At 37.8% G+C, this 17615-nt stretch overlaps 1 protein-coding gene across 5 annotated transcripts in view; it reads left to right on the top strand.

The window, feature by feature from the left end:
• The window catches only part of rps6ka1 (ribosomal protein S6 kinase a, polypeptide 1), a 62377-nt gene extending 45367 nt beyond the window's left edge, over positions 1–17010 (top strand). For 4 of the 5 annotated variants that reach the window (XM_058089900.2, XM_058089899.2, XM_058089901.2 and 1 more), the window contains 20 exons: positions 6307–6423; positions 6493–6574; positions 8083–8163; positions 8234–8313; positions 8397–8503; positions 10051–10088; positions 10157–10299; positions 10420–10490; positions 10570–10658; positions 11693–11757; positions 12125–12227; positions 12302–12432; positions 12903–13028; positions 13094–13183; positions 13274–13432; positions 13537–13698; positions 13992–14068; positions 14132–14249; positions 14325–14462; positions 15577–17010. In XM_058089900.2, the coding sequence (XP_057945883.2) occupies positions 6307–6423; positions 6493–6574; positions 8083–8163; positions 8234–8313; positions 8397–8503; positions 10051–10088; positions 10157–10299; positions 10420–10490; positions 10570–10658; positions 11693–11757; positions 12125–12227; positions 12302–12432; positions 12903–13028; positions 13094–13183; positions 13274–13432; positions 13537–13698; positions 13992–14068; positions 14132–14249; positions 14325–14462; positions 15577–15699 (2100 nt within the window). In that variant the 3' untranslated portion in view covers positions 15700–17010. Of the gene's footprint in view, positions 1–4518; positions 4540–6306; positions 6424–6492; positions 6575–8082; positions 8164–8233; positions 8314–8396; positions 8504–10050; positions 10089–10156; positions 10300–10419; positions 10491–10569; positions 10659–11692; positions 11758–12124; positions 12228–12301; positions 12433–12902; positions 13029–13093; positions 13184–13273; positions 13433–13536; positions 13699–13991; positions 14069–14131; positions 14250–14324; positions 14463–15576 lie in introns of those variants that run through there. The other variant, XM_078796260.1, reaches the window with a different exon arrangement.
• The last annotated feature ends 605 nt before the right edge of the window (positions 17011–17615 follow it).

Raw genomic sequence — 17615 nt, 5'->3', positions numbered from 1 at the left:
ACACACAAAGATACTCGATACTGTCATTTCACTTAAGAAATTGATATTTCAATTCTATTCATGATTACTCTGTCCTTTCATGGCTTATGTAAGTTTAGTAGAGACAGTAAGAGGACAATAAAGCATAGCGTATTAGTGTATGGCTCCATGTTTACATGATCCTGTCCTTTTGTGTTTACTTCAGCGGTCCTCTTTACTGCTCTGTGGTCCACCTGACATCATGCAGGGAAAGAGGAAGCTAGTAAAGAAAGTCTAAAGAGACACATTTGATACATGTTAGAATTGTCTGCCTTGTGATGTCATCCACTACTGCTTCTTCCTGCTACTTCAGTACCTTTGTGCAAAGGTTCAATTGGTGTTTGCACCAAACATAAGACATGCCCTTACTTGGGCCAGGCCTCCTTTCTGATTCTTTAGAACGCACACTGCAGGCCTGCACTGGCCCCTTGTGTCTCTAAACATGGTTACATCATTATTCGCTATAGCACAGATACCACTAAGTATACTTCTTCATTCGTGGAAACGGTTCAGGGGTTTATTATTTAGAAACACATGTTATGGTAATGGTTTTATTTCATTTGAACATGCATCAGATTACAATTGAGTGCATCCCATAAACAGTTCACAGTTCCACATGTCCAAAAGGAGTAGGAAGAAGCAAAGCTTATTAAATCCTACCCCTCTATCTGGTACTTTTACAATCAGTAACTGTTACATTTGTTCACTTCCTGCTTTCCATAATACAGTTTAAGGTTTTTGGTTGTTTTTTTTTTTTTAATAATGCACCTCATACCGAAGATTTTAATCTGCGATAAAAGTTCCGGCAATCACAGCTGGTGCTTGTGTGTCGTACTAAACGACACCTAGTGACCATTGTGGAATATACTGTATATAACATATAATTCACAGTGTCTTTGAATGTGTCTTCTGAGCTATTTCTACACTTGAAAAGGCTTGATTGAAGCAAAACTGTTGGTAATGGTTTTATTTACAAATTTCCCCACTGAGGGACGAATAAAGGCATATCTTAATTTCATTTGAACATGCATCAGATTACAATTGAATGCATCCCATAATCAGTTCACAGTTCCACATGTCCAAAAGGAGTAGGAAGAAGCAAAGCTTATTAAATCCTACCCCTCCATCTGGTACTTTTACAATCAGTAACTGTTACATTTGTTCACTTCCTGCTTTCCATAATACAGTTTAAGGTTGTTTTATTTTTTTTAATAATGTACCTCGTACCGAAGTACAAGATGATATGACCATCCAATGACATAATGGGTACCATAGTAAGTGTCAATATAGTGATATATATAGCACATCATGACTGGTTCAAGACTCTTCATCCTTGTATTTAGCAAACATCAACTGCTTGTATTGTTTCTTGAATTGGCTCATCGTTGTGCATTGTTTGAGGTCCTTACTCAATCCATTCCATAGTTTGATTCCACATACTGAAATGCTATAGCTTTTTAACGTAGTCCTAGCATAGAAGTGTTTCAAATGTAGTTCTTCCCTGAGATCATATTTCTCCTCTCTTGTAGAGAAGTATTGGATGACATTTTTAGGGAATTGGTTATTTTCAGCCTTATGTATTATTTTAGCTGTTTGAAGATGAACTATATCAGCAAGTTGAAGTATTTGTGATTTTAGAAATAAGGAGTTAGTATGTTCTCTGTAGGCGGCATTATGAATTATCCTTACTGACCTTTTTTGCAGTAAATTCAGCGATGTTCCCATTGGGGATCGTGGGAATAGAAAGAATCAACTGGAACCTTCATAAAACCTTGATCAAGCCTTTTCAAAGACATTTTAACATTGTGAAAGTGTAAAAATAAGTTAACCGCTGTGAATGTGTGTAAGTGTAAAAAGAAGTTAGCCATTAGATTTTTATGCCTAAACAAAAAATATTATGTATTTGTCATGAATTAACATGTATTATTGTCACCCAAGTGTAAAAAGAAGTTAACTACTGTAAAACAACAAGCATTGGAATACTAGCTGCCTAGAAAAGTAGGGGAAAATCCAAATAAAAGCAAATGAGGTAATACTGCAGGTAAGCGGCATCATGTGGTCCATCTTTAGAAACAGGTATTGCAAAAGTATGGGTGCCACCACAGGAGTCTTACAGATTTGAATATGAGTCAGCTGACTAACTTAAATCTTCTCGTTAGACCCCATTGGAAAAGCTGCTTCTTTGCTCGGAGTTTAAAAACAGAAAATCCACGTGTTCCTCTTCCCTTTACTGGGTTTATGAATTTACCCACAAAAAAAAAAAACATTTCTGATCAAATCCCAGATTGTACAATTTAATTGTACATTCATCTTAAGAGGCTCCGCCTTTGTGGTCGCTTTCCTCAACTCAACATCTACTTTCATAGTAAACTGTCACTTCCCATTTTGATGTGTGTGTGTGTGTAAGCCAGTGTTGGCCAACTGAATGCGTTGTGTCGGTAGTTGTATGCACACGGTCGGTGACGCTAAGTGTCATGGAAATATCTGGACATGTGGAGGCATCTATTCCGCGCCAAAACACGAGAGGCAAGTAGCAGGCTTATTTGACTGCATTGTTGAGTGTGAGATTGTGTGTGGAATATGTGTGTCGACTTCGGGAGACCTCTTACCTCATGCGAAAAATGTATATATGGACTAATTGTTCTCTTGTCCATCCATTTGTTACTTATCAAGCTGAATGAATCCAGCAAGGGACAATTCACTCAACATTTTATAGTACGAAGATGCTTGAACAAGACACAATGTTGTATAATTGCGTGTTTTGTAAGTACATTAATTTTTAAGTTGCATCCAAAAAAGGCTTTTCTTACAAAATTACTTTTGTTGTGCTGTTCAACAAACATAAGAAAAAGCGGGGCAGTATATGTAATCATATTTCGATTTTTTTGGTATGGACCCTTCCATTTGACACAAGTGCGTACCAATTGTCCATACTGTACACATTTCAAGTGAGGGACAAGTAGTAGTTTGCCTAAATGTGGCAAAAAAGGAGATACATTCAGATTGGAAGGGAGCTCTAGGCGCATGAAAACAGAGCAGCATAGCGAACAGGAGTCATGGGTAGCGATGGTGCCAAGGAGAATCCACAGCCGAGAGAGCGTCTTCCGTCATCTCCTCCTGCAGTGTAGGCGGTGGAGGGTTTGCGTAGGCAGGGCGCGGAGGCAACTCTGGACTCGCACCCGGTCCTCTCCGCCGATTTCCTCAAGCTACATTCCACCACGGGGCGTCCTTGACGTGCAGTGGACCTGCTGTTGAACACTTATGAAATACGTAAATACGTAAATTTGCTTCGTCACCTATAACACAAAATACAATATATTGACCTACTACATTGAATTTCAGCATCAATTATGTACAAAAGTATCAAAGTGGCTCAAATGCAGTTTCATGCGTTTAACATTAATTCAAAAATTACATTCTTTTTTGTATCGTGTTTCCTGACTGTACCGAAAATTCCCCAAACCAAACCAAGGTACAGTGTTCCCTCGCTACATCGCGGTTCACCCTTTGTTGATTCGCTGTATGAACGTTTATTGTGTTCTGCCTCCTTGTTGTGTATTAGAGGCATCTATCGGTGCTCTTTTGTACAGTATGTGTCTGTTATTGAATTTAATCCTGCTACCAGTTGCGGGTGTTGTATACCCATGTTGAGGACACATGCAGCTGTATGTGCAATATATATATATATATATATATATATATATATATATATATATATATATATATATATATATATATATTGACTAAGGGAGAACCCGCCCCTTGTAGACTTGTAGACCATTGTCAATCAATCTCCTTTGTGCCATTGTGAGTATACTAGCTAACTGGCTAAATTAATCTTCGGCTCCAGGAATAGGACGAGGAGGACGATGATGAATATGTTTTAACAAGGATAGAAAAACGCTACAGCTGAACGGCACCAGGCCAGTCCAAACTAGTAGATTGACCATTAAAATTCAAGCAAAACTTTGAGAGTGTCTAAAATGTGAGGGAATGTTAATGCCTGTCTGAGAAAAGGGCTGTATGGTTTACACCCTTACAGCCTTAATACATCTATAATAACTGCAAACAAGGTTTGGGAACCTATCCCCTGTGATAAACGAGGGAACACTGTACACAACCGAGGGGCAAGTACCCCCAGGTAATGTCTATTGCTCCCCTGAGATTCAGCAGTGGCTTCCTACTGTACTTCTATTTTGTGACGCTGGGCAGTCAATCGTGTATTTTTACTTGTTTTAAAGGCAACCGCTGCTTTCAGCTTCGACTCATTGAGCAGGAAGGAAGTGAAGTCAGCGAGAGAAAAAGAGGAAATGAGGGCATAAAGAAAGAGAAACTTCCTGTCCTGTCCAACCAAACCCTGTGTGCATGTGTGTGTGTGTGTGTGTGTGTGTGTGTGTGTGTGTGTGTGTGCGTGTGAATATATAATTCTGCAAAATAAAGTAACCTGTGCATTCCAACACTGCTTAGAGCCGGGCTCATATCACATGGATAGAGAAGGACTTTGCCAGTATTAGTTGCCAGGTGAGTTCTATCAGCTCCTCTGTAACACTGCAAACACACTCCTACACTTCCTGCACCTTCTCTGGTCAAGTTGACACAACAGCAACAGCAGACATATAATGTATTTATGTTTAAAAAAAAAGTATTTTAACAGTAAAATAAATAATTTAAATAAGTTTATAAATTATAATAAATTAAGTAAGTTTACAATTGTCATATTAAGAGAAAAAAGGTCCTATTACAAGACCAGAGATATTATGATGGAAAAAATGGCAATATTACAAAAATAGTGTCAATATTAAGTGGAAAGTGTGTCTCTTTTTGTTTGTTCAATAAAATTTTCATACTTGTTTTGGGGGAGGGAAGTCATATTATGGGATTGACGGTGTGATATTACAAGAAAAAGTCCTAATGTAAGTTTTATCCTTATTTCTTTATATTATATTTATTTCTCTTGTAAATAATCTATTGAAGTACAAAGTGGTTGGATGTAGCTATTACATAACCAACAATAGCCCATGTTATTATTATGTTATTATTGTGCCTGAGATAATTTAAACTTGCAATAAATATCTGTTCCTGCAATAATGGCTGGTGCCTGCCTCATCAAGCAATTACTGACACCTAGCGGCCAATGTAGAATACTACATTCACAATCAGAAATGTTTCTTCTGCCTTGTATTTTAGTTCATTTTTCAACTTTTATGCTTGAAAATATATAAAATAAGCCAATCATATGTACAATTTGCTTCATTGTTTTGTAAAAGAGTAAAACGGTGAAAAATGGAATAGAGTGAGGGTGCAATGTTCAAACCGCCTAATATAATATAATAACTAATATTCATTCCCTGTTATTTTGTTGCTTCACTATGCTGAAATACTAACTATGAAGTTGTACTTCTGCACTTTTTGAACTAGCTGTTGTTCTCGTCTTTCTGCTTTTAGTAAAGAGAGTTAGCATACTGTATAGTATATTGCCATATTCAGTCATTTTAGCAGTGTTAGGGTTACTTTTGGGTGACTTTTAGAGGACAGGATGAGCAGGAAATAGACACTTAGGAAAGGACCATGGACAGGAAGAACTCCATAAAATGCCGTGACTTGTCCTCATCTTGTACTCACTCTGCAGACCTTTGTCTTAAGTCACTCGGAATGATGACATGGAATATTACCGCTGTTGTGTATCACCTGTACAGTCTTGTGTAGTGTTTCAGTTGCGTGGCTCGTTTTGGGTGCAGGGCTGTGAGAATTAAGGCAAATGTGAAGACCTTTGCTCGGGCATGGGTGTCATCATGGCGATCCAGATGGCATGGCTGTATTAGGATGGAGAAAGACCAGAGAAAGTTTAAACTGAGTCGCTTTCTCACCTTCCACCTGTCCAAAAAGACTAAAACCTTGGCGGGGGCTGCAGATGCTTTGCCTGCGCTGAGGAACCACTGGACGGTAACAATTACGTTCACTTGAATAAGTTGTCTCGTTGCTTGAATGTTGAAGCTGCTTCCTGTTGTCACACATAGTTGTTGTGTTGCTTTTAAGGAAGCACTTTGTTCAGTGCTTTATAAGTCTAAAATTATGAAAATAGTCATATTGTTGGAGTCAAGGGTCAAAAAATGCATTTTAAGAGGTCATTTATTAGTAGTGGGTGTCAGAACAAGCTGATGTCCTGTGCTGAGTTCATGTACATTAAGTTTACTGGAAGTCAAACCAAAAACAGGAAGATAGAAGTGCTTTTGTATTCATGTGGTTACGAGTCATATTCTCACCCCCGCCCCTCTCTATACGGTGTAGGATGATGGTGAAATCAAGGAGATCAACATCACCCATGTGGTCAAAGAGGGTTCGGAAAAAGCAGACGCTTCTCACTTCGAGCTCCTCAAAGTGTTGGGTCAGGGTTCCTTTGGGAAGGTAAGGTACACGCTTGTCACTCCTTCATCTGGTACCAGCAGGTGTTTTATACAGGGCTGCCCCATGCAGGTGTTCCTGGTGCGCAAGGTGACCCCTCCTGATGACAACCAGCTCTACGCCATGAAGGTCCTCAAGAAGGCCACGCTGAAAGGTACAGTAGAGAGTGCAATTAAATGGGGTCATCACAGTGTGAGCCATGTGTTAGATATCTGACCTTGTATCACCCCCGGACTCGAATAAGATTAAATTGTTTAATTGAATGAAATAAAACTAAAATGAAGTGATAGTACATTCCCCCTCATGAATGGGGTCATCACAGTGAGTCATGTGTTAGATATCTGACCTTGTATCACCGCCGGACTCAAATAAGATTACATTGTTTAATTGAATTAAATAAAACTAAACTGAAGTGAAAGTACTCCCCCCTCATGATTGGTGTCATCATGATATTTGACCTTGTATCACCCCCATACTCGAATATGATTACATTGTTTGATTAAATTAAATAAAACTAAAATTAAGTGAAAGTACTCCCCCTCATGATTTGTGTCATCAGTGAGTGAGTCATGTGTTAGATATTTGACCTCGTATCACCCCCATACTTGAATAAGATTACATTGTTTAATTGAATTAAATAAAACTACAATTAAGTGAAAGTACTCCCCCCTCATGATTGGTGTCATTTGTTAGATATTTCACTTTGTATCACCCCTGTACTCGAATAAGATTATGTTGTTTAATTGAATTAAATAAAACAAAAATGAAGTGAAAGTACTCCCCCCTCATGATTGGTGTCACCAGTGAGTCATGTGTTAGATATTTGACTTTGTATCACCCCCATACTCGAATATGATTACATTGTTGCATTAAATTAAATAAAACTAAAATGAAGTGAAAGGACTCCCCCCTCATGATTGGTGCCATCAGTGAGTCATGTGTTAGATATTTGACCTTGTATCACCCCCATACTTGAATATGATTACATTGTTGCATTAAATTAAATAAAACTAAAATGAAGTGAAAGGACTCCCCCCTCATGATTGGTGTAATCAGTAAGTCATGTGTTAGATATTTGACCTTGTATCACCCCCATACTTGAATATGATTACATTGTTTGATTAAATTAAATAAAACTAAAATGAAGTGAAAGTACTCCCCCCTCATGAATGGTGTCATCACAGTGAGTCATGTGTTAGATATTTGACCTTGGATCACCCCCGTACTCAAATAAGATTGTTTAATTGAATTAAATGAAACTAAAATGAAGTGAAATTACTCCCCCTTCAACGACACCCGTCTATGGAAAGGGAACAGAAAGGTGTTTGCAAGTGTTTTCATGCATGCTGTTGCCGTGATAGACAAAATAAATCTTTTTCATTAGTATTGATAGGGGGCGAAAACATAAAAAACAACTCCAATTAGAATGGACCAGATAGCAAATGGTTTCAGCAGAATAAGTTCTCACATCAGGGAACCACTAAGGGCAATAAATACTATAATAAAGAAAATAAATGGGGTTTTTTGTTTTGTTTTAATTAAAGCATCCACTGTGCAGCTTTTGACTGAGCGTTGGTGACGGTTTACTGTACAGCTGCAAGCTCAGAACAACATTTAATTCCTGCTGCATCGTCACGTCAACTGCTCTGCTTTCTTTTTCAGTGAGGGATCGTGTGAGGACCAAGATGGAGAGGAACATCCTTGCTGACGTCAACCACCCGTTCATTGTCAAGCTGCACTACGGTCCGTCAATGACTGCAGTCCCCTTCTCATGACATGACGCTATATTGAAATATGACATATGTAATTGCAGCTTTCCAGACTGAAGGGAAACTCTACTTGATCCTGGACTTCCTCCGAGGAGGAGATCTCTTCACCAGGCTGTCTAAAGAGGTCTGTGTTGGGATGATGCTGCACACATGCTTTGTATTTTTCAACCGCTCCTCCTGAGGTATCTTTCGCTGACCTTTTTACAGGTAATGTTCACAGAGGAGGATGTGAAGTTTTATCTGGCAGAGCTGGCACTGGGCCTGGACCACCTCCACAGCTTGGGCATCATTTACAGAGACCTGAAGCCAGAAAAGTAAGAACTTTTAAGTAAGAAGTTAAAAAATGCAGTTGGTGAAAATTGTATTCTTTTCATGTGTTTCCCTGAGCACGCACTGTGTTCTCATTGGAGAAAATCTCAAATTGACTTAGCAATATGCAGTGGTGTGAAAAATGTTTCAGATCATCAAACAAATGTAAATACTAATCAATGACAACACAACTGAACACAATGTTCATTCATTCATTCATTTTCTACCACTTATCCTCATGAGGGTCGCTGTGGGTGCTGGAGCCTATCCCAGCTGTCTTCGGGCGAGAGAGAGGCGGGGTACACCCTGGACCGGTCGCCAGCCAATCACAGGCCACATATAGACAAACAACCATTCACACTCACATTCATACCTATGGACAATTTGGAGTCACCAATTAACCTAGCATGTTTTTGGAATGTGGGAGGAAACCGGAGTACCCGGAGAAAACCCACGCATGCACGGGGAGAACATGCAAACTCCACACAGAGATGGCCGTGCAGCCTGAACACAATTGTGAAAGAAAGTAATTGACGTCTATCAGTCTGGAAAAGTTAATAACGACATTCCTAAAGCTTTGGGACTCCAGCAAACCACAGCCATTACCAGAGCCATTATGCATAAATGCAGTAAATAAATGCATAAATTATGCAATCCAAAAATTAACTATAATAATGAAAATGGTAATATTAATGATGATTATAATGATGGTAATAATGATAAAGATTCTAACAATAATGATAACAACAATAATAATATTACAATGATAATAATAACAGGGGAAAACAAGACAGTGGCATGAACATGATTATATCTTGTAAAAAGGGGTAGGCATTTATAAGCTTTTGCTTCAGCCTACTCCTTTTGGGCTTGTGATCAGATAGCTGAATACAAATGTAAATAATGGAGAGTTGTATTTTGATTGGTGTGGGCGATGCACTGTGGTGTTTTGTGTATCTGCCCAAATAAATAAATAAATAATAAAAAAATAATAATAATAATAATAAAACATGGAACAGTGGTGAACCTTCCCAGGAAGCCAACCAAAATGACCCCAAGATTGTAGGGACAACTCATCCAATGGGTCACAAAAGACCCCACAACAACCTCCAAAGAACTGCAGGCCTCACTTGCCTCAGTTAAGGTCGTTGTTCATGACTCCACCAGTCTGTATGGCAGAGGTCCAATACCAAAACCACTGCTGAACAAAACACCTATGGGGAAAAGTTTGACTTTTCGGAAGGTGTGTGTCCCATTACATCTGGTGTAAAAGTAACGCCGCCCCTCAGTAAAAGAACATCATACCAACAATAAAATATGGTGGTGGTAGTGTAATGGTTTGGTGATGAATTACAACAATTTTGCAAAGATGAGTGGGTTAAAATGTCTCCATAGATAGACTCATTGCAAATGTTTGCAATGAGTTATAGTTTGAGATAATATAATAATATTGTCACATTTGTGTTATGAACAAACAACCAATAATCATTGGTTAGGTTGGATGAGTGTTTGAACGCAAATTCTGCTAACATTGCCTACTGTTGCTTTATAGTATTCTTCTGGATGAGGAAGGTCACATCAAACTCACAGGTTAGCGTCTTAAACATTGATTATTTAACCATATTGTGGCTTATTTAACTCAAATGTATGTGCTCCAGATTTTGGTTTGTGCAAAGAAGCCATTGACCACCATGAGAAAGCCTACTCCTTCTGCGGTACTGTGGAGTACATGGCACCTGAGGTTGTCAACAGGCAAGGACACACCCACAGCGCCGACTGGTGGTCGTTTGGAGTACTGATGGTAAGCACAGTGGAAAATAATCCGGTAAAGCAGTAACTCCCAACCAGTGAGGGGTACAGGAAACATTTAACAGGAATGTGTTATAATGTCAACATAAGCGTCTTATGTTCTTTCCACTAGTTTGAAATGCTGACTGGATCGCTGCCGTTCCAAGGGAAGGACCGCAAAGAAACAATGAACATGATTCTCAAGTGAGTGGAAACCCAAAAGTCTGCTTTACAGAACGTTTTTAGTCGTGATGGATGATTGACAATGTCCTCTCGGGTGCAGGGCTCGTCTGGGAATGCCTCAGTTCCTCAGCGCCGAGGCCCAGTCTCTGCTCAGGGCTTTGTTCAAGAGGAACCCGGCCAACAGACTGGGTTCGTAGCCACTTTGGGGAAATGCTCCACTATTTAGGGTGGCTCCGTCAACCTATCAAATTGTCAATAGTCAGGTTTAATCGGGTTTGTGTAAACTTATGACTGGTCCTGTACATTAACTCATTCAATCACAGCCATTTTTAAAAAGCCGTCCCTATCGGAACACACAATATTGTGTTCTTGGGCTATATCAGTGCTTCTCAATTATTTTCTGGCATGCCCCCCCTATAAGGGGCGGAGATTTTGCCTCTACAAGGCAAAGATGAACGCCATGCTCTTATGAATTGCACTTTTGTCTTAAAACTGCACCAAACATGATCTCTTTTACTGTGGAGTTGCATCATCACCTTGTTGTGCCTGTTTCGCTAGAAAACGTAGAAATACGTCTTTTGGTTCGGGCAGTCGGGTTGAAAAAAAAGGTATAAATACATCTTTGGTAGCGAATGAGTTGAATAAGCAAATCAGCAAAAACTTGATTTCCACCCCCCCCCCACCTTATTATTTATTATTAATTAATAAATTATCAATACTTTTAGTAATAATTGGACGTCAAGTTTTTAAAGTGGGGTATTTAAATGTAATACAAGAGTTGTATTTTTATAAAAATATTTTCATTTATTAATGCACTACTGTAGTTATTTCTTATAAATTTATTAAAATTAATATATTTTATTTTTAATTTGTTTTTTGTCAAAATTAATATTAAAACATTATTGAAAATGAATGGATGGATAATTATTTTAAAATGTTTTCGTATTGTATCGTAATTTTATATAAACTGTACATACACTGTATATACTTGAACCCCAGTCTATATATATATATATATATATATATATATACTAGTATAATAGTATAGTATAATACTATACTATAAACAATAAATACAAATCTATTAATTTTACATGTTTTAAAATAGATATTTCAATAAAAAACAGCTGTATTTTAATATTGAATTTATTATTGAAATTTATTACAAAAAAAATTGAAATTATGAAATTATTATTAAAATATACATTTATATTTTCTTCTAGGATCTGGTCCTGACGGAGCAGAGGAGATCAAACGCCATGGTTTATTTTCCAACATCGACTGGAATGTGAGTGTGCTCTTAACTTTGTTTGTTTTGTCCTACATTATTGTTTTTTATTACTCCAAATATTTTATTGTTGTTATTATTATATGTTAGTCCCAAAGTAAAGTGTCATGATTGGATTTAAAAAAAAACATATGAATAGGAATACTTATGTCCTTTAATCTATATAGTAGTTGTGCCGGTTCTCTCTGTCCGTTTTTTTGCCATTGTGGGGCAGTGGAAAGTAGTTTGTAGTCGGCATGACTGGTATAATTGTTTATATTGGCCTGTGGGGCAGTTATATAGAGCCCTATGAAATCTGCCTAGCAACAGGTGGTGATGCAAACCCTAAGGCAGGATTTCACTTAAAAAATGTTGTCTCTCCTTTCAGAAACTTTTCCGCAGAGAAGTAAAGCCTCCATTCAGGCCAGCAGTGGCACGCCCCGACGACACGTTCTACTTTGACTCCGAGTTCACCTCCCGCACACCTAAAGGTCAGAGTTCAAATGCTTCCCCCTGGGAAACAGTGCTGTCACAGGAAAGCTCACATCTCTTTTCCTTCTTTCAGATTCTCCCGGCGTGCCGCCGAGTGCCGGTGCTCACCAACTTTTCAGAGGCTTTAGCTTCATCGCGTCATCTCTGTTGGAAGAGGAAGGTTTAGCCGAGCCGGTGCAACCCCCGCCTCACCCAGTGGTCCAGGTAAGACCACAGTCACAGAAGACCTGGACTTAGGACTCCGAGCAGTCTTATTTTGAGTTTTCTAAAAATAATTAAAAAAAAAACTCACAACAATAATAATTAAAATAAAATATATAATAAAATAAGAATAATATTTTTAAAATAATTATAATAAAAACTATTACTATAACTATAAAAAAAATTCTATAAATATTTTTTTATACTTCTATAACCATTTTATTTAGTATTTCTATCATCTTATCTATCTTTGCTTAAGGTCCATATAGACATGCCACAATTAACCTTTTAAAGGTCCTGGCAGCGTTCCTGTTAATTATGTAATTTTATTTTCTAGATATTTACATTATCATTAATGAATAAATAGTAAATACATATACTATTGGACATTTTTTATGAATATTTATACAAAATGAAGAACATCCAATTAGTCCCTGAATCCTGTGTTGTTGAAATCCATTTCTCCTATGCAGCAGCTGCACGGGAAGAACTTGTTGTTCAGCGACGGCTACGTTTTAAAGGAAGACATCGGCATGGGCTCCTTCTCCGTGTGCAAGCGATGCGTCCACAAGGCCACCAACACGGAATACGCCGTCAAGGTAAAGCAGCTCACCTGACTAGAATGACATTCTAGTTTTTTGGATTTTAATTTTTTTTTTGCCAGATGATTGACAAGACCAGCACAGACCCCTCTGAGGAGATCGAGATCCTGCTTCGATACGGACAGCACCCCAATATCATAACACTGAAGGATGTAAGGATAATTGGACCTGAAAGCACACACTTCTTCCTCTCTGTCAGGTTCTGAGACGACACAAAGCCATTTTTTGCGGTTGTGTTTCAGGTGTACGACACAGGGAAGCAGGTCTTCCTGGTGACGGAGCTGATGCGTGGAGGGGAGCTTCTCGACCGGATCCTCAAGCAGAAGTTCTTTTCCGAGCGGGAAGCCAGCGCCGTGCTGCACACCATCACCAAGACTGTGGAGTACTTGCACTCGCAAGGGGTGAGGATAGCATACAATCGGACCACATCGGTCCTGTGAGATACATTGTGGTCATCTACAACCATACATGTGGTGTATACTGTATGTTGGTATTGTCTGTGTAGGTGGTACACAGGGACCTGAAGCCCAGCAACATCCTGTACGTGGACGAGTCGGGTAACCCCGAGTCCATTCGGATCTGTGACTTTGGCTTCGCCAAGCAGCTTCGTGCCAATAACGGTCTCCTGATGACTCCATGCTACACCGCCAACTTTGTAGCTCCTGAGGTGAGCCTGTAGAAGACAATGTAGGAAATAACAGAACTAGGAGAAGTCCGTTACAGGGTCAAACTGTCACCATCATAAAATGTTTATAAATATTTATTTATTTATTTTTATTTTTATTTTTTTAATAATTATTATTATTTTTTTAAATAATTATTTAAAAAATATTATTTTTTTTAAATTATTATTTTTTAAAAATAATTATTTTTTTTAATAATTATTTTTTTATATATATATTTTTAATAATGATTTATTTATAATTTATTTAGAGGAGAGTGTTGTTGTGTCGATGACAGGTGTTGAAGCGTCAAGGCTACGATGAAGGCTGTGACATCTGGAGTCTGGGAGTCTTACTGTACACCATGCTGGCTGGGTGAGTCAACATCGGACCCCGGCTCTAAAATGTTGTACACTCACACGGTTCCAATACCACTAGTTTTACTCCATTTGCCAACGGGCCAGAGGACACCCCAAATGAGATCCTGAACAGGATAGGCAACGGTCACTTCAGTCTGTCTGGAGGCAACTGGGACACGGTCTCCGACGCTGCAAAGGTCCAGCTCAACTTGACGTCTTAGATTCTCCTTAGAGCTTGACCCTATTTAAGTGTGCTGCTCCCCTTCCTTCAGGATCTGGTGTCCAAGATGCTCCATGTAGACCCACATCAGAGACTGACTGCCAAGCAGGTCCTCAGACACCCGTGGATTGTCCAGAGAGACAAACTCCCCAACAGCCAGCTCCCACATCAGGACCCCAAACTGGTCAAGGTGAATGAATCCAGTTTGTAAAACCTGTCAAATCATATTAATTATTATTAACTAACAATAAATAAATAAAATAAAAATAAATAAATAAATTAAACTAGAAAGTGGCAAAGGACTTAAGAATTTTAAATTATTTATTTATTATTTTATTAAATTATATTATTATAATAATTATAATTAATTATTCATTCATGAATGAATGAATGAATAATTAATTATAATATTTCTAATTAATTCTAATTAATTCTAATTTGTTCTAATTCATTTTAATTCTAATTAATTAATTAAAATTAATTAATTAAAATTAATTATAATAGTGACATTTAAAATAAGCATTTTTTTCTAAATGTACTTTTTTTTACAATTTTTGATCATACAGTTCATTACATTATATAAGTAATACATACTTTTAAATACAATTTGGTTGCTGTAATTTACATGTACAATAGTTCATTTCAGCATTTTCAAATATAAGAAATTCTAAATTATTTTTGGTATAATTAATAACGAATTTTAAATGCAAATTTAAATTGTAAATACATGGTAAATTTATATTTGAATATTTTATATGGATTTAGATATTTTGTTATTTATGTTTCCCTTGAGGGCGGCACAGCAGCAGTCGAGTGGTTAGCGCGCAGACCTGACAGTTAGGAGACCAGGGTTCAATTCCACCCTCGTCCATCTCTGTGTGGAGTTTGCATGCTCCCCCCTTGCATGCGTGGGTTTTCTCCGGGTACTCCGGTTTCCTCCCACATTCCAAAAACATGCTAGGTTAATTGGCGACTCCAAATTGTCCATAGGTATGAATGTGAGTGTGAATGGTTGTTTGTCTATATGTGCCCTGTGATTGGCTGGCCACCAGTCCAGGGTGTACCCCGCCTCTCGCCAAAAGACAGCTGGGATAGGCTCCAGCACCCCCGCTTTTTTATTAAATGAATTCATGAAATTGATGCTAGATTGTTAAAAGCAAGGGTGCTGAGGACCCTGTGCAGGAACAAGAAGTCACAAAGGAAATGACACTTTATACACACAAATGAATCAATTGAAGCACTACTCAGTGTTTAAATATGAAACCCTTTTTGGAAGATTGGCTAATAGCATTGCTGTTCCCCAGGGCGCCATGGCAGCCACGTACTCGGCCCTGAAGAACTCGCAGCCCACCCCCGAACTCAAACCCATCGAGAGCTCCTTCCTGGCCCAGCGGCGTGTCAAGAAGCTTCCGTCCACCTCCCTCTAGACACCAACACCTCCCTTATCAGCTGTCGGCAAAGCCTGATCGCTTAAGGGGGCGGGACTACCAGCCAAGGAACACTGACTGTGACCCTAAACACACATTTTGTCTGCTAGAAGATGGATGGAGGGTTGTGTGTAAGGTGTATGTATGTATGTGTGTGTCTGTGTGTGTGTTCCTGCATGACCATCATGCCATTTTCATTCGGCTTGCTGCACGTTTATTATTTGTCTGCCTGTTTCTTCTTCTGTCTCATTGTTTGTTTGATAATGAGCTTTACATGAGCGGACTGTGCTGCTAAAAATCCATTTGTGCCGGCAGCACGGCGGCCGCAGTACTGTCCAAATGCTGTTCAACTGTTGTTCTTTATATATATATATATATATATATATATATATATATATAAAGTAATGTGAATAAAATAATATATATATAAAGATATATTTCTGCCATAAATGCCTATTTGGCTTTGGTACAGCCAGAAAATGGGGATTGTGGGAAATGTTTGTCAATGTTTCTTTTCCGGTGTCAGTTTGCATGACTTGCAATGTGCAGTCTTTCCTTCTCTCCGTGCGTTATGTTTGTTTCTTTTTATGATTTCACTACAAACTGGTGGCTTTCTGTGAAAGAGACTCGGCATGTTAAAAAAAAATATATTGGCTCCATTTTTTTTTTGTGTTTAGTTTTGAAATTTGGCATATCGAATGCATGTTTCCTGTGCTGGCTGCTTTTGTTGTTGATTTTTCTCTCTTTGTGTGTTGGTTTAAGATTGTGCAAGACATACTGAGCACATTGCAGATAAAAAAAATAATAATAACTAAACAAAAGGTCTCTTCTTGTGTTAGAGGCCGAGCAGACTGTTCTGACATGGAATTAAGTCCTTTGTTTTCCTCTCTCTTCAAATTCAAATGACCGGTTGTGTTTCATTCATTGTTATATAAATATCTATTTTTGTTTCGTTTTAAATTGACTTCAAGATAGTGTGCCCTCAGTGTGTAGGTCCTGCTTTCAGCTCGGTGCCTATAGGCCTACTTGCTGAGGAGATGTCCAGAATGTCTTTACATGGAGAAAAACACACCAGAAGAAGATAAAGAGCTAAACGTGGCTCTTTGAATGCCCTACCAATGAACCAGCTGTCTTACCTCAAAAAGGGATTTAAAAAAATATATCTTTTTTTTTTTTGTTCTTGTGTGGTTGCAAACAAAAAAAAACAACACATTGCTCCTTTTGACTCAAGTTGTGGTGTGTATCTTATTGTATGATAAAGATGAAGATTTTTATATCTTACAAACATTAAAGATTCAGTTGCTACGGTAAGCTGTCTGCTGATCTGTCGCAGTATTTCCTGTGTCATGCAAAAATGGAATTGTACTAAAATAGGCTAAAATACCTAATGGCCACCTTTTACACACTTTGTATCCATAATGTAATTAGGAAGGTGTTTCAATTGGGAGTGGCTTATTATTAATAATTATTAATTTTGGAGGGGTTTTCTACCTTTTTTTTTACCAAATGCATTACAAAATAATTATCAAAAGATAATTATATTATTTTAGAGTAACTTTAGTCTGACAAAGTTGCATGTGGTAATACTTTTTATTTATTTCCAAAAAATACTGTGATACCAGGTCAGCTTTTAAATTTTATGAAATTATGGAAAATAAACTTAAACTTATTTAAAAAAAATAAATAACAGCACATTATTTTTTTGCATTTTATAAAAATATATTATTTCAACTATGTGTTATATTATTTAAATGTTATGTTTGATTTTTCATTTTATAAAACACTGAATTAAGTTTGCCTTCTTTGTGTTCTTTGTGTACTTTCGTTATAAAAAGTACATGCATACTATTAAAACTGGAGACCGGAAGTTTAATGCAAAAAATACCGAAATAAAAGTCCACATTGATGCGAACATA

Source organism: Doryrhamphus excisus, linkage group LG14 (genome assembly GCF_037039965.1).
Source record: "Doryrhamphus excisus strain RoL-2023G ecotype Guam linkage group LG14, RoL_Dexc_Guam_v1.1, whole genome shotgun sequence".
Lineage (NCBI taxonomy): Eukaryota > Metazoa > Chordata > Actinopteri > Syngnathiformes > Syngnathidae > Doryrhamphus > Doryrhamphus excisus.
Note: the sequence above shows the minus strand (reverse complement) of the source record. Positions and strands in the feature narration are given on the sequence as shown.